This window comes from Lactuca saligna, chromosome 1, assembly GCF_052625555.1.
Source record: "Lactuca saligna cultivar CGN05327 chromosome 1, ASM5262555v1, whole genome shotgun sequence".
Classification (NCBI taxonomy): Eukaryota; Viridiplantae; Streptophyta; class Magnoliopsida; order Asterales; family Asteraceae; genus Lactuca; species Lactuca saligna.
The window spans coordinates 144,977,431-144,998,873 of record NC_136417.1 but is presented as its reverse complement, the minus strand read 5'-3'; the positions used below and the strand labels follow the sequence as shown (position 1 = coordinate 144,998,873).

Sequence of the window (21,443 nt, the reverse complement as noted above, 5' to 3'; positions counted from 1 at the left end):
AGACAGATTTATATCCGAGCGGGGCTCGAAACCAGGCAGGCCCTGGAGCGGCGAGGCAGTTGTAGCGGGTGAGGCCCGAGGTAGGGGCGAGGCCCAAAATAGCGGGTGTGGCCCAGTATGTGCAGTATATGGTTATGCATGGTATGTGGTAAGGTGGGGAACTCACTAAGCTTCATGCTTACGGTTTTCAGTTTTGGTTTCAGGTACTTCCGTTAGCGGAGGGAAGAGCTCGGGGTGATTGCATGGCACACACCATAGATTAGACAGTCTGGGAATGTTTTACTCTGATAACGATCATGTGTTTTGGAAATTAATACTCTGTTTATGCTTTGGATTAATGATTTTGCTTTAAGTAATGTTTTATTAAAAGAAAATTTTTAGTCTTGAATTTTGGGTTGTTACATTAATAGTTAAAATTCAAACTTTATGGACTTCATTAAATTAATTAAAGTGTTTAATTAAAAGAGTTAATAATTTCATAAAGACATGGTTTAAGTTTAATTAAATTAATATTATAGTTTAATTAATTGACTAAACCACCAAGTATTTTAAATGTTTAAAATACACCCTTATACTATTATTATAATTTCAATTATATAGATATGTATAAGATAAAGTTAGTCTTACCGTTAGTAGGCCTCATTCACGAAACCGGTCTATAAGGGGGTATAAGGTTACTGCCTATAAAATGGCAGTTTAATTGGTGTCCACTCTCACTCACCGCTTCCTTGACTGGTGGAGGGTCGTTAACCGAACGGGTAAGAAATGACTATAATTCTCCCTTCATTAAAAGTATAATGATAAATACTTAGTAACTAAACATTGTTAATTCCCACTCTTAGTAACTTAGGAAAATGTGAAAAGGTGCTAACCCATGAAATTATACTTTGTACCTTACCAAGTCGTTAGTGGAGCGTGTGTGGTTAATCGGCACACTAATAAGGACTAGTAAGAGTGGCAAAGGGTAACTTGACTTTATTATAGATCGGTGGAGCGTGTGTGGTTAACCGGCACATCGATTAGGTAATTTTTTTGAGGGTACCAAGTCAATTTGTATGGTTATTCACACCTTGTTTATGATCCTCAGCATCCCAGTCACAAACTTGAGAGGGCACAATCGAGATTCAAACATGCCATTGAAAGTTCAATGTATCTCAAAAGATCTAGGAGTTTCAAATCCAATTAAAACTTAATTATATTTCATTTTTCATGGTGGAAATTGGTAAATAGTCATCTACCTACCTTTAACTATTTTATAATTTGGATTACAGCATCCCTCTTCCAGTTATAAATAGGTTATTGGGTCCTAGCCTTAATATTTCATATTGGGTGTTATATTAAGGACTTTAAATCAGCTAACTTGAATTTCTCCCATTATAGATGTCTAGTTTAGATAGCTATTGTCTTCCCAAATCTTTAGGGATAAGCTATCCTAATGAACATGAGATCCCAAATCCCAATCAAGGTGAAAGATCAATCCCTTTGTTTTGCATTAGTGGGACTAGAAATCATACTTCCCTTCCTCCACCTCCTCCAATAAATCTCATTATCCCACAAGTTTCAAGAGTTGATAAGTTCTATGTCACTCAATCCGTATTGGCAAACAAAGTCTATGTGTGCTTAGGTCTTGGAGATTAAGTCACATATTGACAAGCCGGGAGAGTTGGGTGTCGAAGTCTCGAGGTAGCTGGCTATTGACTAGGTTCTTCAGTCACTCCCTGATGATAGATCACGACATGACCCTTCATGTTCTTACCTATCTTCTTGATGATGCTGAATCAGCAATGATTTGGAGCATTGGTAAAGCAAAATTTTTGTTGGAACATCAACTTCCCAAACTTCCATGGACATTAACAATGGTAACATTAGAAGTTCAAAAAAGCTTTCTCTTCCCAATGGAAAGGGATCGACCATGGTCAAATCGTTTGACCCAATGGTAAAGAGAAAGGATAAGTCTGTGATAGTCTCGTGTACCATTTCCAAAGAGTCCATATGTTTCTTTTGCCAAAGGAGGGGGCATTAGATGCGAAGATGCCGAATTTACCTAAAAGTCCATAAGGATAGTAAAGTCAAATGTTTGACTCTACTGTAGGTAAAGCCAATTATCTAACTCTATTAAGATCCTATTTGTAAATTCTTAATACATAATGCAATGTAATTGAATTTTGATGTTTTGAAGAATCAAAGGAAACTTAAAGAAAAGGTGTGTTGATTCTGATCGCATGGTTCGATGAGCAGAATTTTGAGCCGCTGCATAAGAGTTATGGAATATTGCTTAGGAATAGAAAACAACAAGTTTTAATATGTATTTGTATTATAAGGATAATTTTTTCTGCAAGTGTTAAAATAAAAGAAAAAAGTTTTGATTTTATTTTTTAAAGTATCCTTACAATGGCATTTGTGAAAAAATTATTGTTTATATGTTTCCATTGATAAACAATATTGGTAAATGTATTTGATTCTTTCATTTGTGGTAGTGTCACAATTTACCAAATAAGGAAAGATTCTCATCACCCAAGTTTCAGTTGGATAGAAACTTGGAATCATGCAAGTTGTATTGTGTGATGAATGAGAATTTTCATCATTGGTAAATTAAGACTAATTCCATGTTCACATTCGCATGTGAGTCAAGCGAAGGACTAAAGGATCGGGTACATTAGGATGTGTGCTGGTCAGGCACACCACAAAGAATAATAAGGTTATTCATTATGATTTACTAAAGTTTAGTATATATGGTTATGCTTACAAGTTTAAGTGTAATTATGAAACATTTTAAAAGTTTCAATGTATGGCAGAATGAATAAGAAGAATCAAATAAAGCAGAAAGATAAAAGTTTCTCCAATCTGAAGAGATAGGAGAGTACTTGTGTATCTTGTTTTATGACTATCTTAGTGATTATGGAACCATATCACAATTGATCCTATAAGGACACCTTAGTGCATTTGTTTTCCTAAGGAGAGGAATCGTGAATTGTTGAAATGGTTAAATCAGAAGATAAATCATACTTCGTTCCAAAAACAAATCTTGGAGTTATACTCCAAGATTGTAACTTGAGTGACATGGTCTTTATAAAGTTTTTAACACTTGTTAAATGTAGAGTCAGATGTTTCCTATTCTTGTACATTTGAGATTCGTAAGTGCTGATGTTTTCGATAAGACAAAGACCAACTAAGATCAATTGTGAGAAGTGTTTAACTTGATAAGAATCCGCACTAAATCTTGAATATTTGTTTTTTCAAGGAATGGTTCTTTACAAAGAGAATCTTATTGATGGATTTTGAACTTTCTAACACTTCCTAAGTGTACATGCAACCCTAATAACCTTGCATCTATTTTTTCTCTATATACATGCAAATTCCTTTTCAAGGTTATTTCCTAACTAGCATGGCATGGGGAATATATAAAACATAAAGCTAGTAGAAATACATACGTTGTTGTTGCTTGGATTCCTTCAAGAGTTTGTGAGCCTAGCACCCCAAATGTTGTGCCTCAAATGCTTCACACAACACTACAAAACTTTGAATAACTTGAGAGAATACCTCTTACACTTTAAAATCAGTTATGCCCTCTCTAGAAACACTCTAGTGCCGATTTTGCATGCTATAGGGTTTCTTCTATAGTGTGTCATAATTAGGAGTTACAAGTGTAAATCCTAATTGTCATGACTCTTCATTTCTCATGACCCATAGGTTTGTAACTCCCATGGACTATCCATGGAGCTCCATATGGTTATAACCAAACCTATAAACCATGGATCATTAATCCAACATAAAAGAATTGATGATTGTCATAATCAACCCTATATATTTAACTAGTCTCACTTTGATCACCAAATTAGTACTAGATTAATACTTGATCAATACTAATTAAATAATACTATTATTAATATATTAGAACTTATAATATATTAATAATCACAAGTGTACTTTCTCTCATTTTGTTTATCCAAGTATTGCAATGCCATGCAACCCAAATGGACCATTCCGGATCGGGTCAAGTACATACCAAATAAAGTTATGGACTTAGACACTATATCCAACAGTCTCCCACTTGTATAAGTTTAATAACTATATTTGCAAATATGACTTCAAAATCCGACTAGAAATGGTAGCTCTTTCAAAGTCTCTCGGAACGGAGATGATGATGATATGCCATTTAAGATAAGCGATCATATAATCCTCTGTTCTCATGATATCAGCCGAACAAACACATGGAACATGGTCTTACTTATGGTCCAGCATTTGTTTCTCGATCTCTGATTTGTTTCGACATAGAACTAAATTGAACACATCAATTAGGTTCTGACCGGGCCCGGTACATAGGTCAAAACCAAATCATCGAGGGGCCCAGATATCGCTTTTATTTCTAGAAGGAACATATAAACTTTGACTAATATGATTGTACTAACTACTTGTTGAATTATTCACAAAGTCACGTTTTATAACATCGAGTTACCATCGCGTTTTCGTACAATCAATGAATAACCAACTCATAGTCAACAATTAATATCTCTAGGTTTGAAGATTTATATGATATTACCGTCTCACAATCACTCGAGATAAATTCCATGAAGTGATGCAAGTGAGTGTGGGTTGAATCCAATATTCAGGCCTTATGAGTACCAATGAATGTTGTAGCAACCATTGCATTATATAAAGGACTTTAGACAAATCATACAAGCCAAATTCATGATAGTCTTGATTCATATCTGCTTCCAAAATATAACTGATTGTGGATGGTTTGAATAATATGATATATACCATAACATAATTATTCTGGAAGTCAAAACATGCAAAGTGAAACACAAGAATAATACGAATCTTATATGGCCCCAACACTTTGAGTGTAAATAAAAACATCTTTTATTTAAGCACCATATTGATTACTCATTATTTATGTTTCGATTAATCAACTTTATGCTTGAATTAAAACGTTAGTTATCCCATGCTCCAAGCATGCACACTGTGTTTTTCCAAACAACAATTATGCCATACTCTAAGTATGCATACTATGTTTACATATGGTCCTCTCTTTGTGAAATAGATCAATTGACAATATTCCTATGATGCTCATTTCACAATTCCAATCCTTGTTGTAAATGAAAGAATACCAAACTCTTGCCATTTACTATAATCTGTTAGATTCTAAACTTATATGCAATGATCCCCTTGTAACGACTATGCACAGAAGTCGCAAAGACTTGGCAATAGACATTACAAAGTATTCCAATGGAAAACAATTCTATGGAAATGAATTCTCAAATTCAAAGTATATTCCTTTGAACATCCTTCTTAGCATTAAGTTCTTTAATCTTACACAGATTCAAAGAATAACTTCCACCTATGGAGACAATTCCATATTACCATTTTCACCATCACTTCTGAACAAGAGTTGTCAATATGGTCCTTACTCTATACTTCTAATTGTCCATGAGCAACCAATCTTTGGTAAACCTCAGATTATGCTCGACAATTTTGCTGAATCATTTTAGTCATTTCCAATTCTATTCCTTTTTCCATCTTAATGCCCTAGGCATTTGGAAAATTAAGAACGAATTATAGCACATGTACTCGAACCTATACCCGAAGCATATAGGACATGATTCATGCTATAAAATTTTTATTTGCCATGTTTTCATAATTCGAACTATGAAGATGGATGCCTTAATCATAATCGAATTTTGAGAATGCAAAATATATAGAATTTCCTTATGTTGAACCATTCCAGCATAACATTTATATATATTCTTGACTAAACTAGATTAAATTCTCAATCTAAGCTTGTAGAATTGGAGTGAAGTATAAAATCCCCTCCCTTAATTGTAGCAAAAACAACTTTTTCAAGGCAAATTGAAACTTTGGTTTTCTATAATTAATATTGCTGACTTGCAACACTTAACATAATAATCATGCTCCCACTAGCATAATGATTATTATCTTACTAGCATAACACTTATGCTCCGACTAGCTTTGACATGTATCTAGAGATCAGCTGGACTTTTAGAAACCAACACTTTATTGACTTTCTTACCAAAGTGCAGATTTCTGATACGCAATTGCTTTGATAAGACTTTATCAAAATCATACACATTTCCTTAGATAGCTCACTTGTGTTTCTGAACAATTATGAAAAGGGATGCCGTAATCATAATGTTTAGACCTTTTTGTCATTCTCACAATTTCTATCTACTCAAAATCTACTTAGTGAAAGAGTTTCCTTACCATCATTTTCATGAATCGAAGAGAAACATTATGACACTTAGATTTTTATGGTGTATGTGTTCTTTTCCATGTGAATTTTAACAAAACCATAATCACAGGGCTATGTTAGTGACACTTCCAAATTTATATGGACTAAACTTGTGCAATCTTAATTTCTTGCCACCCGGCAGCACAAGGGCCTACCATTGCTTCCAGGTTGTTATGCAAACAGTTGAGAACTCTCAGAACTCCAATGCAAAGCCAACCTTAACTGGGATGAGCACAGAATATGTCAACATGATAGGTTACAATCCTCAAGTCGTGGGCTATTGATTAACACATCTCTTGATTAGTTTTTGAACCTATCTTAAGATCCTTTTAAGACTCCCACTGACCTGTTGACATATACGATTCTCTTTGTCAAGAACCATTCCTTGAGAAAACAAATATTCAATAGTTAGTGCGGATTCTTATCAAGTTAAACACTTCCTATAATTGGACTTATTTGGTATTTGTTTTATCCAAAACATCACAACTAACCAATCTCAAACGTACAAGAGTAGGACACATCTTACTCTACATTTGATAAGTGTTACAAACTTTCTAAAGATTATGTCACTCAATGGCTCAATCTTGGAGTATGACTCTAAGATTTGATTTTGATTTATCTTTTGATTTAACCATTTCAATAACTCATGATTCCTCTCCTTAAACAAACAAATGAACTAAGATATCCTTAGAGTATCAATTGTGATATGGTTTCATAATCACTAAGATAATCATAAAACAAAATACTCAAGTACTCTCCCATCTCTTCAGATTGGAGAAGCTTTTATCTTTCTGCCTTATTTGATTCTTCTTACTCATTCTATCTATCATTGAAACTCTTCAATGATCCAGAATTATACTTAAACTTGTAAGTATAACCATATTTACTAAACTTTAGTAAACCATAATGAATAATCTTATTAACCTTTGTGGTGGACCTAACTAGCACACAACCAAGTGTACCCAATCTTTTAGTCCTTCATTTGACTCACATCTACATGTGAACAAGGAATTAGTCTAAATTTCTCAAAGATTAAAACTTCTCATTCATCATACAATACAAGTTGCATGATTCCAAGTTTCTATCTAACTTAAACTTGGGTGATGAGAATCTTTCCTTATTTGGTAAATTATGATACTACCACAAATGAAAGAATCAAATCCATTTTCAAATATTGCTATAAATGGAAACATATAATCAATAATTTTTCACAAATTCCATTGTAAGGATACTTAAAATAAATAAAATCAAAACTTTTCTTTATTTTAAAACTTTGCGGAAAACTTATCCTTACAACCCATATGAAAACCTTGTTGTTATCTATTCCTAAGCAATATGTCTCAACTCTTAAGTAACAGCACAAAATTATAATCACCGAACCATGCGATCAAAATCCATCTTCATGATCAGAATCAACATATACTTCCTTTAAGTTTCTTCACTCTTCTTTGATTCTTAAAGCATCAATATGTGACCCAATCACATCATGCAATAAGAATCTCATAATAGAAACTTAAGAAAGTTAGATAATGGACTTTACCTAAAGCAGAGTCAAACATTTGACTTTACTATCCTTATGGACTTTTAGAATAATTTGGCAGCTTCGGAACCAATGTCCTTCCTTTGGCAACAGAAACATATGGACTCTTTGGAATCGGTATGCGGGACTATCACAGACTTAGGCTTTCTCTTTACCATTTGGTCAACCGAGTTGACTATGGCCAATCCCTTTCAATTGGGAAGAGAAAGGTTTTCTGGACTTCCAATGTTACTATTGTCAATGTCCATGGAAGTTTCGGAAGTTGATCTTCCAATCAAATTTTGCTTTACCAATGCTCCAAATCATTGTTGATTCAGCATCATCAAGCAAATAGGTAAGATCATTAAGGTTCATGTCGTGATCTGTCATCAGGGAGTGACCAAGCCAACAGCCGTCTACCTTGAGACTTCAACACCCGACTCTCCCGGCTTATCAATATGTGACTTAATCTCCAAGACCTAAGCATATATATACTTTGTTTGCCAATAGGGATTGAGTGAATTAGAACTTATCAGGTCTTGAAGCTTGTGGGATGGGGAGATTTATTTGAGGAGGTGGAGGAAGTGAAGTATGATTTCCAGTCCCACTAAAAGGATTGATCTTTCACCTTGGTTGCCATTTGGGATATCATCTTCATTAGGAAGCTTTTTCCTAAAGATTTGGGAAGACCATAGCTGTCTAAACTAGACATTTATAATGGAAGAAATTCAATTTAGTTGATTTAAAGTCCTTAATATAACATCCAATATGAAATATTAAGGCTAGGACCCAATAACCTATTTATAACTAGAAGAGGGATGCCGTAATCCAAATTATAAAATAGTTAAAGGTAGGTAGATGACTATTTACCAATTTTCACCATCAAAAACGAAATATAATTAAGTTTTAATTGGATTTGAAACTCCTAGATCTTTTGAGATACATTGAACTTTCAACGGCATGCTTGAATCTCGATTGTGCCCTCTCAAGTTTGTGACTGGGATGCCGAGGATCACAAACAAGGTGTGAATAACCATACAAATTGACTTGGTACCCTCAACAATATTTCTTAATCGATGTGCCGGTTAACCACACACGCTCCACTGATCTATAATAAAGTCAAGTTACCCTTTGACACTCTTACTAGTCCATGTTAGTGTGTCGGTTAACCACACACGCTCCACTAACGACTTGGTAAGGAACAAAGTGTAATTTTATGGGTTAGCACAAAATTCACATTTTCCTAAAGTAACTAAGATTGGGAATTTATAATATATAGTTACTTTATAATTCATTATACTTTTAATGAGTATTTAAAGTCGTATCCTACCTGTTCGGCTAATGACCCTCCACCGATCAAGGAAGCGGTGGGTAAGAGTGGACACCCATTAAGTCACCATTTTAAAGGCAACAACCTTATACCCCCCCCCCCCCCTTATAGACTGGCTTTGTGAATGAGGCCTACTAATGATAAGAATGACACATTCTTATACATATCTATATAATTAAAATTATAATAATAGTATAAGGGTGTATTTTAAACATTTAAAATACTTGGTGGTTTAATCTATTATTAAACTATACTCTTAATTTAATTAAACTGAAACCATGTCTGTATGGAATTATTAACTCCTTTAATTAAACACTTTAATTAATTTAATGAAGTCCATAAAGTTTGAATATTTGAACTTTTAAAAAAAATTAATTTGGAATTAAAGTGTAAGACTTTAAAAATTCTAAAACTTGAGGGCAAGTTTTGAAACTATTTCAAGACTCTTCAAATTTGTAACTTATGAGTTTTAATGGTTCATAAAGTTGAAGACTCTTCATTTTATGAAACCTACTATTCTTTAATGACAACTTTTAAAGAAATGACTTTTGGTTATCCATAACTTGAGGACAAGTTATGGACACCATCATTGCCATTAAGATCATGAATTAAACACACATGGAGGTTACACATAATTCCTATGATCTTCTAAAAACTCATAAGAACACAAATTCATGTTAAGCAATTTCAATAAATCATATAAATATATACAATACTTGAAAATTGATAAAAGTCATGTAAAATGGGTTAACATAATCATTATCACTATGAAAAACAGATTTTATAAGTCCAACACAGATTAGGATAATGATTTTAATCCATTTCCAGCAACGAAACTTGAAAAACTGCCCAGCACGCTCCTACTCATCAATTGCATGATCCTACTCGACGAGTAGGATGAATTTGTTCATGGACTCAGCGATTCCTCCCAATGAACTCGGAGAGTCCAGTCGTCAGTGAGCAGATTTTTCGATTTTTCAAGCAGTTTTGCATCAAGTACTCTAACACTTCCTAATTGTACATGCAACCCTAATAACCTTGAATCTATGTTTTCTCTATATGCATGCAAATTCCTTTTCAAGGTTATTTCCTAACTAGCATGGCATGGGGAATATATAAAACATAAAGCTAGTAGAAATACATACCTTGTTGTTGCTTGGATTCCTTCAAGAGTTTGTGAGCCTAGCACCCTAAATGTTGTGCCTCAAATGCTTCACACAACACTACAAAACTTGGAATAACTTGAGAGAATACTTCTTACACTTGAAAATTGGTTATTCCCTCTCTAGAAACACCTTAGTGCCGATTTTGCATGCTATAGGGTTTCTTTTATAGTGTGTCATAATTAGGAGTTACAAGTGTAAAACCCTAATTGTCATGACTCTTCATTTCTCATGACCCATGGGTTTGTAACTCCCATGGACTATCCATGAAGCTCCATATGGTTATTACCAAACCCATAAACCATGGATCATTAATCCACCATAAAGAATTGATGCTTGTCATAATCAACCCTATATATTTAATTAGTCTCACTTTGATCACAAAATTAATACTAGATTAATACTTGATCAATACTAATTAAATAATACTATTATTAATATATTAGAACTTATAATATATTAATAATCACAAGTGTACTTTCTCTCATTTTGTCTTTCCAAGTATTGCAATGCCATGCAACCCAAATGGACCATGCCGGGTCGGGTCAAGTACATAGTTATGGACTTAGACACTATATCCAACACTTATATGTCAAGAGGAAAGTGGGAGTACTGAAATAATTTCAAGAACTAATCAAGAGTATTGTTAATCATTAGCGCATGACATTTAGTTCATATGTGTTTGGATTTGCTACTGACCTTGTCTTGTGATTATGGTTATGACAAATTCACATGGATAGGAACTCTTACACCACATAAAATCTAAAGTGTCATAAGGTCTCTCTCCGATTCATGAAAACGATGGTGAGGAACCGCTTTCACTAAGTAGATTTTAAGTAGATAGCAATTGTAATCTTTGCATTCTCAAAGTCGTTAGTGGAGCGCGTGCAGTTAGCCGACACACTAACATAGACTTGTGAGAAATGGCAAAGGTCTAAACAATTGAGACTATGATTACGACATCCCTTTTCATAGTTCTAAAATTGTTTAGACACACATGTGAGCTATCTAAGGAAAGGTGTATGATTTTGATAAAGTCTTATCAATGCATCTCGTATAAAAAAACTGAACTTTGGTAAGAAAGTCAATAAAGTATTGATTTCTTGAAGTCCAGCTGATTTCTGGATACATGTCAGAGCTAGTGGGAGCATAAGTGTTATACTAGTAAGATAATAATCATTATGCTAGTGGGAGCATGATTATTATGTTAAGTGTTACAAGTTAGCAATGTTAATTATAGAAAACAAAAGTTTCAATTTGCTTTGAAAAGTTGTTTTGTTATAATTAAAGGAGAGGATTTTATACTTCATTCTAATTCTACAGGCTTAGATTGAGATTTTAATCAACTTTAGTCAACGATATATATATATATATATATATATATATATATATATATATATATATATATATATATATATATATATATATATATGTTATGTTGGAATGGTTCAATATAAGGAAATTCTGTATATGTTGTATTCTCAAAATTCGATTATGATTACGGCGTACCTCTTCATAGTTCGAATTATGAGAACATGGCAAATAAAAATTTATAGCATGAATCATGTCCTATATGCTTCGGGTATAGGTTCGAGTACATGTGCTATAATTCGTTCTTAATTTTCCAAATGCCTAGGGCATTAAGATGGAAAAAGGAATAGAACTGGAAATGACTAAAATGATTAAGCAAATTGTCGAGGACAATCTGAGGTTTACCAAAGATTGGTTGCTCATGGACTATTAGAAGTATAGAGTAAGGACCATATTGACATATTTTGAAAAAAGAAAACTCTTTGTCAGAAGTAATGGTCAAAATGGTAATATGGAATTGTCTCCATAGGTGGAAGTTATTCTTTGAATCTGTGTAAGATTAGAGAACTTAATGCAAGAAGGATGTTCAAATGAATGTACTTTGAATTTGAGACTTCGTTTCCATGGAATGGATCTCCATTGAAATACTTTGTAATGTCTGTTGCCAAGTCTTTGTGACTTTTGTGCATAATCGTTACAAGAGAATCATTGCATATAAGTTTTGAATCTAACAGATTACAGTAAATGGCAAGAGTTTGGTTTTCTTACATTTACAAAAGGGAATGGGATTGTGAAATGAGCATCATTGAAATCATTTTCAATTGATCTATTTCACAAAAACAAGGACCATAAGTAAACAACCTTTCTATCGCTACGAAAATCTTGTTCCTACATACAACTGAATTTTACCAATTTACTCAATTCATCAGAACAATTTCATCCTAATATACAACATTTCGAAACTCCTCCCATAACGCATATATTGGTCATCGAAACACAATTTGAATTATTCGTCCCCAAAGCCCAACCCAAACCATCATGAAAACCGATGATTTGGAAGACGACGACCTTGTAGTGGTATGAAAAAGTCGGTTAGTGATTGAAATATGTATCTTTTATTACTTTTGTTATATAATTTTCTTTTGAATTTATAAAATGGTATTAATTTTAATTAATCTTATATTTATATTGTTTTTATTTATATTTGTATTAAATAAAAATAATAATAAAATTAGTGTGATTGTCTATGAGTACACCCCTATGAAATGATTGGAGTGGAAAATGATACGATCGCTACATGCTTATATAGTGTGATTATGTGATACTCATGCACACTAGAGTAAGGGCGAAGGAAATGGTTGTTATTATGTGAGAAACACCAAAAGACCTTTGGTCCAAGGAAATGGTTGTTATGCGCTTATGTGAGAAACACCAAAACACATTTGATCCAACTGTGTAGTGAGATGTCTTTTGTTCATAGGATTAATAGTTTAAGTCCAAATATATGTGGTTTTAGGAGTATGTCATAATGTGTCGCTGTTCTAAAGAACATGCGAGAATCAAGCAAACTAACGTTCCATGAAGGTAGGACCAACACCAAGACAAAATACAACCACATAGAGCATATCGTTAGAAAAAAAAACTTGGAATGAGAGTGAGACACACCATCAACCATAAGGGACCATTTATGTAATTTACTCACCATATTATTAATAAATACCCGAAAACATGTGTAAAAGGTACAGTAGTTTAGAATAGTATATCAGCTTTCTTTCGATTATATATAGGCGTAGTATTTTTGTAGACTTTACTGTCCATGGAAAATCACATGGATGTAGGTATCAGTTTCGGGAGATCACTGATAGTACCAAGTGTTCAAGAACTTGCTAAGCAATCCATGACAAAGATCCCACCTCGTTATGTTCGCCAAGATCATGAGAAACCCTTACTCACTTCATCCGATGACACCTCGATTCTCTCTGTACCTGTCATTGATCTTCACATCTTATTTTCAATCGATTCTCAATCTTCCACGTATTCCTATGAGCTCAGTAAACTTCATACAGCTGCTAAAGAATGGGGTTTCTTTCAGGTAAGCGTTCACCAACTCTACGTACGTGTCTCTGTTTAATCCTTATTAAATGGTGTTTGTGGTTAGGATAGCAAAATCGTGATAAAATCCAAAGTATCTGCAATGATTTTTGTAAGAAATTTGGTATGCTTGATTAAAACAGGTTATCAACCATGGAATAAGTGAATCCCTATTAGAGGATTTCAAGAGGGAAGTCTTGAGCTTCTTTAAGCTTCCGATGGAGGAGAAACAAAAGCTTTGGCAGAAAGAAGACAGCCAAGAAGGTTTCGGTCAGCTTTTTGTTGTATCCGAGGAACAGAAGCTTGATTGGTGTGACATGTTTTACGTAAATACCCTTCCACATAATATCAGAAATTCCAAATTATTTCAGAAGTTACCTCCCGTTCTGAGGTTCTTTCTTCCATCTCGATATGAAACCTTTTAGCGTACAAGTTTCCATTGTGTTTTTTGGATTGGATATATATATATATATATATATATATATATATATATATATATATATATATATATATATATATATATATATATATATATATATATATATATATATAAAATGATTATGATACAGAGGGCATCTCCAACTCACACCAAATCCCATCTTTGGCACCATTTTTACACAATTTTTTAATATCATTATCGAATAACACCATTTTGGCACCAAACTAATGCTAACATATGTTTGGTGCAAGTGATTTATCTACAACCCACTACAAAATTTTGAACACCAAAAAAATTAATATGTTAAAGTATAGTACCTTTTTCCAATTTATAAAGATTTTCAAAAATACATTGTTTAATTCAACAAAAAGTGATTCACCTCCGATCCAACCCACCAACATTTCTTGCATAAAAATCATGTAAAAAAAATAGTATAACACCAAATTTGGTGTTATCACTACTACAATGAATGGCATCTACAGCGACATGACAACAATGACAACTTATGTCGGTTTAATATTCTTTAATTGTCAGGGAGAAGTTGGAAGCATACTCTACAGATATGAAAAAGCTAGCAAAAGCCATCTTAGGTGAAATGGCTAAAGCTCTAGGGATTGATGGAGAGGAAATGAGTGAATTGTTTGATGATGGGGTTCAGTTGATGAGAATGAATTACTATCCCCCATGTCCAGAACCAGAGTCAGCGTTAGGGATCTCCCCACATTCTGATGCCACTGGGTTAACAATCCTCTATCAATTAAATGAAACTGATGGCCTCCAAGTTCGGAAAGAGGGAAATTGGGTATCCGTTAAACCTTTGCCAAATGCTTTGGTAGTAAACATTGGGGACATAATGGAGGTAATTAAATGATCCAAAGTTTCATTCATATGAATTACATTAGGGGTTGGCTCAAAAGATACCCTATTTTACCATTTAGACAACCCTGATTAATGTTTGAAATAATTTTATTGGTTGAGATTGCATTGTTTTCCGAAAAAAATGATTACAAGTAGTTGATTATAGGTTGACTTTTTATAGAAATGATTATAGAGTGTCTAAGGGGTGTCTTATTAGCATTTGAATTTGATATACATGTTTTTAAGAAACCGAAAAGTGAGTTTGTTTGGATTTTTGTTTTAAAGGAGTAAGACCTCGAAACTTTAAGGCTTGGCCTTTTTTTTTTTTTTTAAAAAACTAAACGAAACCATATCTTTTGTGACATTGTTTTTACAGTTCGTCACTTGATTGGTTATGGGCTAAATGCAGCTAATAACATTATGCATGCTTGAAGTTATACTTTTTATATGACATCCTAATTTCATTTTTTAATATTAAAACAACGTACTTACATTTTTTTCTTATTACCATGTTGTATGATAAAATATCTATAAAATGATAGCAATGTACTTCTGCTTTTTCCCTCGTTACGATATTATACTTCAAAAATCAATGTAATTTTAGCATTGAAAATTGTTTTGTATTTTGATGAAATGATGAAATGAAAGTATAATGATTAAGTTGGTAGATTTTTCAAAATACAATGTTGTAATATGATGAAATGAAAGTATAATGATATAATCAAAAACTCCATCTGTTTGATTATTGTTTTTGGTTATGTATCTAAAAATAGTGAAAAACACAAAACTGAACCAAATTGAATTGTTCCCTAATTGTATGTGTTTGCAGATTGTAAGTAATGGTGTGTATAAGAGCATAGAGCATTGTGCAACAGTGCAGTCAAACAAGGAGAGGTTATCGGTGGCCACATTCTACAGCTCCAGTATGGGTGCGGAATTAGGCCCTGCAAAAAGCCTCGTTGAACAACATAATGTAGCAAAGTTCCAGCGACTCACCCTTGAGGAATATTACAAGGGCTTTTTTGATCGAAAGCTTAAGGGTAAGTCATACTTAGAGTTTATGAAACTTGAAGATTTCAATGAAAATGTTATATAGTTGAACTATATATCTTTGGTACTTCTGTTTCATGTAATTAAAAACCATGTTATAAGATGTATTGTTACTCGGTAGTGGTAATTTAGCCACATCATGAAGTTAATTATGTTGCTTGTCTTAACCAACTAGTCTCTCTTCCATGTATAGATCAGAGACAACTTTTGTGCATTCATATATAATGTAAGTACAGGATAATGTCATCAAATAATAAGAAAGTTGTTTTAAGGGGTATTTTTGGATTTTCTTATTTAAAACATTTATGTTTTTTTTTGTAAAGACTGCTTATTAGTTTATTTCTTTTTAACGGCGGATGTATTATAAAAAACTAGCCAGAAGCTAGAAAAGCCTCATTACAAAATAAAAGAAGATAAAGGTGGGTTATGAAGCCAGACATATCTTTCTGGACCGTAATCCTTTGTTCCCAGAGATTAGGTGAACGTTATCAGTCATAAGACAAGAATCAATCGACTCAAGGAGTTCCTACAATTCATTTCTCTAGGAATTGAACCTATTTTGAGAACTTCAAATCTATAAATGAATACTAGCTTTAAGGTTTTGCAATTTTTTCTTAAAGATAATCCAAGGATTGTTCTGAAACACCCCCATATGAAATTGGGACTAAGAAAGATGGACTGTATCATCAAATCCCATCATATTAAACCAAGAATGGAATATACGAAACAGAGTCGGACCATAATCAACTTTATGCTCTAAAAGAAGAATTAGGCGATGATCTGGAACATTTTTCTCCAAAACCACACTAGAAAGATGAGGGAAATAGTATAACAAATATCCCCACTAAAATTTGAATTGATTGATGGTAGTAGTTAGTGTTAGATGGAACTGGGAACCCAACCTCTCTGACTCATCTCGAATAACATTAAAATCCCCCATCAACACACATTCTCCATCAAAGATACGAACATCTGATGAAGCTACAACCAAAGCTACCTTTTTCGACTCAACAGCTTGAGGAGCATATATCAAAACAACCAAAATGTGAAGACCCGAAGTTAACCAAACACTCTTAACTGCAATATAATTATCGAAAATAATCTCCCATGTAATGGAAATATGAGTAAAATACAAATTCCCCCAAAAAGAACAAACCGCCATCAAATATATATTTTCGAACTTTGTTTCTTGAATGGCTAAAAAATTTACCTTATATTTAGAACATAAGGATCTAACCCACCCTCGCTTGTCACAATATCCTGCTCCTTGGAAATAAATAGAAAGACAATTCATGGAAATACTTTTCTACCCTTATGACCTTCAACATGCTCCTTTACTCGATCAAAACAACCATCCGTATTATATCCTATAGATCTCCTGATGTCCAAAGTTTTTTGTATTTCATCCAAGAAAGAAAAACGATTGAAAGAACCATGTGAAAAACCACCTTCACCCGCTAAATTAGAAAACCCCGAGGGGGGTGTATCAAGTTATATTCTGAAGCATCAATACCAGACATTCGTTCATTTCCTCCAAAAAAACCAACAGGTGCACTACCACTTCAATACTTAGCATTGTGAACAACCATATGTGAAGCGGCTATTTTGAATGAATAGGAGAATCGTGCATCTTTTCTATAACTTTATAACTCTCGATAGCATCTGCTACTATTGGCAGCCGATCACCTGTCTCGGGAGGTGGAGTAACGATGGAAGATTCAAACCCGTGATATCTAACGCCTGTGTTTCTGGGCTTGTCATTAATAGCAATGTGTGACATCCCCAAAATCCCGGCCAAAAAAGACCGATTTTCACTTATGTTTTTAAATATTTTCAGAGTAAATCCTTTTGATTTGAAAGAGTTGCGGAATTTGTTCCCAAAAACAAAACATGATAAAACAATGTTTACCAAAGCATTTCATAAAAGAAATGTATTTTCATTATAATCAAAACTCGAGGTGTCATGTTCCGATATAGACCAATAAGCATAAACGAATACATTACAAGTCATATAACAAATATAAACATATGCAGACTTGTAAACAAAACAACTTGATGGTTCGTCCATCTCATGCCCTTCCGCCACTTTCTGTAATACAAATAAAACTGAGTGGGTCAGGCTTGGGAGCCTGGTGAGCATATAGGGTTTTCAACCCACAATAAATAATTAAATTAATTATTATCAACCAACAAAAACCCAGTTACCCATTCCCGTTATTCTCACTTTATGTCCCTAAAATAACTAACACAAGGGACCTAATCTAAGAATAATTTTATTGGTTGAGATTGCATTGTTTTCCGAAAAAAATGATTACAAGTAGTTGATTACAGGTTGACTTTTTATAGAAATGATTATAGAGTGTCTAAGGGGTGTCTTATTAGCATTTGAATTTGATATATATGTTTTTAAGAAACCGAAAAGTGAGTTTGTTTGGATTTTTGTTTTAAAGGAGTAAGACCTCGAAACTTTAAGGCTTAGCCTTTTTTTTTTTTTAAAAACCAAACGAAACCATATCTTTTGTGACATCGTTTTTACAGTTCGTCACTTGATTGGTTATGGGCTAAATGCAGCTAATAACATTATGCATGCTTGAAGTTATACTTTTTATATGACATCCTATTTTCATTTTTTAATATTAAAACAAAGTACTTACATTTTTTTCTTATTACCATGTTGTATGATAAAATATCTATAAAATGATAGCAATGTGCTTCTACTTTTTCCCTCGTTACGATATTATACTTCAAAAGTCAATGTAATTTTAGCATTGAAAATTGTTTTGTATTTTGATGAAATGATGAAATGAAAGTATAATGATTAAATTGGTAGATTTTTCAAAATACAATGTTGTAATATGATGAAATGAAAGTATAATGATATAATCAAAAATTCCATGTGTTTGATTATTGTTTTTGGTTATGTATCTAAAAATAGTGAAAAACACAAAAATGAACCAAATTGAATTGTTCCCTAATTGTATGTGTTTGCAGATTGTAAGTAATGGTGTGTATAAGAGCATAGAGCATTGTGCAACAGTGCAGTCAAACAAGGAGAGGTTATCGGTGGCCACATTCTACAGCTCCAGTATGGGTGCGGAATTAGGCCCTGCAAAAAGCCTCGTTGAACAACATAATGTAGCAAAGTTCCCACGACTCACCCTTGAGGAATATTACAAGGGCTTTTTTGATAAAAAGCTTGAGGGTAAGTCATACTTAGAGTTTATGAAACTTGAAGATTTAAATGAAAATGTTATATAGTTGAACTATATATCTTTGGTACTTCTGTTTCATGTAATTAAAAACCATGTTATAAGATGTATTGTTGCTCGGTAGTGGTAATTTAGCCACATCATGAAGTTAATTATGTTGCTTGTCTTAATCAACTAGTCTCTCTTCCATGTATAGATCAGAGACAACTTTTGTGCATTCATATATAATATAAGTACAGGATAATGTCATCAAATAATAAGAAAGTTGTTTTAAGGGGTATTTTTGGATTTTCTTATTTAAAACATTTATGTTTTTTTTTTGTAAAGACTGCTTATTAGTTTATTTCTTTTTAACGGCGGATGTATTATAAAAAAACTAGCCAGAAGCTAGAAAAGCCTCATTACAAAATAAAAGAAGATAAAGGTGGGTTATGAAGCCAGACAGTCCAAATAATCTTTGCTTTACTATACCTATTGGAAATCCAAAAATACCATCTATAGTCCAAATAATCTTACCTTTACTATACCTATTGGAAATATAAAAATACAATCTATCTATGACATCATCTAAAATAAGAGATTTCCTAGGAGTAGACAAACCAAACAGAGATGAATTACAGAAATTCCAAAGACATCAAAAAGTACTCATAACCATAGCATCAAACGCCTTCCGTTGTCCTCCCTTCAAGGAAACCTAATACGCCCAAGAAAGTAAGGTATGAGTAGAGAAACAGTCTGGAAGTGGAACATCCCACCATATAGCAACACGGGTCCAAATATCACACAAGTCACTACAACCAACAAAGAGATGTTCAATAGTCTCCATACAATTATGATAAACAGGGCATAAAATCAACTCCACCTAGATACCTCTATAAGATAATTTCTCTCGTGTAGGTATTCTTTATAACGATAGCCTCTAGATAGAAACATTGAGTTTGATTAGGACCCAATTATTCAATCTAGTTTCCATGTCATCCGCTAAAAGAAATCTATTGTCAAGAAGAGAACGAGTCGAAGCAACAGAAAAAACATCTGACGCATCACAGAGCCACCCAAATATGTTTGGAGTGTTAAGAAGAAGCACACTCTACATCAACAACATGAATTGGTCCCATTGAACCTGCTCAATGCCACCCCTTCACAATCATCTTTAATTTTCCTCACCCCATCCTAGAGACATATGAGCTATAATGGACATGTACTGGTGTTGATCCAAAGAATATATCCTATGAAACATCGTCTGAAGAGGGGCATCTCCTTTCCAAACATCTTGCCAAAATTTAAAAGTAGCCCCATCACCCACACAAATTAGAGAAAGAGAATGAATATCTAAACTATAGTCACGGAGATGGGCTAGCATCAGAATCATACAATTCCAAGGCCCCATCCCATACCTCAAAGGAATCAAATTGACACAACCTCCATCGAAATCATAAATAGCTTTCACAACCCTCACCCAAATAAGATCAGGAGAGTAAAAAAAAACTTCCAGCGCCACCGAAAATCATTGATCTATTAAACGAGAACAAACTCCCAACTCCCAAGCCTCCATTCAATTTAAGAGCCAAAACATTATCCCACTTGACCCAGTGTATGCATCTATCGTCCAAATCTGCTCCCCAAAAAAACCTAGCCCTTAAGGATTCTAAGAGATTGGGAACTGTGACCGGAGTAGAAAAAACTGACATCAAATAACTACCCATGGAACCCAAAACCAAGTTTATTATAGTCATCTTGCCGCCAAATGAAAGGGTTTTCCTTCCAACCAGCCAACCTACTTCGAAATCTATCAATAATTGGATACCAAGCATTGACCCTAGACATGTTTTGACCCACTGGAACTCCGAGATAGTAGAAAGCAAGAGAATCTGAGACACACCCCATATGCTCAACAGTAATAACCACCTAGGAAGAAGCAACTCCCACACCAATTAACTTACGTTTATACAAGTTAATTTTAAGACCCGAAGCTAGGTAGAAACATCGAAGAATATGAAAAATATGATTAGCGATCTCCAACGACCAAAGAGAAAGCAACATTACATCATCAGCGAACATAAGATGAGAAATATCAATGCCACTGATAGAAATGCCCTTGAATACATTAGCAGCCTTAACCTTGATTAGGGCAACATGCAAACCCTCTATAGCTAAAATAAAAAGAAAATGAGAAAGTGGATCTACCTATCTGAACCCGATCTGTATCTGGAAGGGGAACCA

At 33.7% G+C, this 21,443-nt stretch overlaps 1 protein-coding gene across 1 annotated transcript; it reads left to right on the top strand.

The window, feature by feature from the left end:
• The first annotated feature begins 13,300 nt into the window (after positions 1-13,300).
• Positions 13,301-16,278, top strand: LOC145001001 (protein SRG1-like). Its single transcript, XM_078960321.1, has 4 exons — positions 13,301-13,665; positions 13,808-14,055; positions 14,638-14,962; positions 15,791-16,278. The coding sequence occupies exons 1-4, from the start codon at positions 13,390-13,392 to the stop codon at positions 16,055-16,057; spliced, it is 1,116 nt and encodes a 371-aa protein (XP_078816447.1). The 5' UTR covers positions 13,301-13,389; the 3' UTR covers positions 16,058-16,278.
• The last annotated feature ends 5,165 nt before the right edge of the window (positions 16,279-21,443 follow it).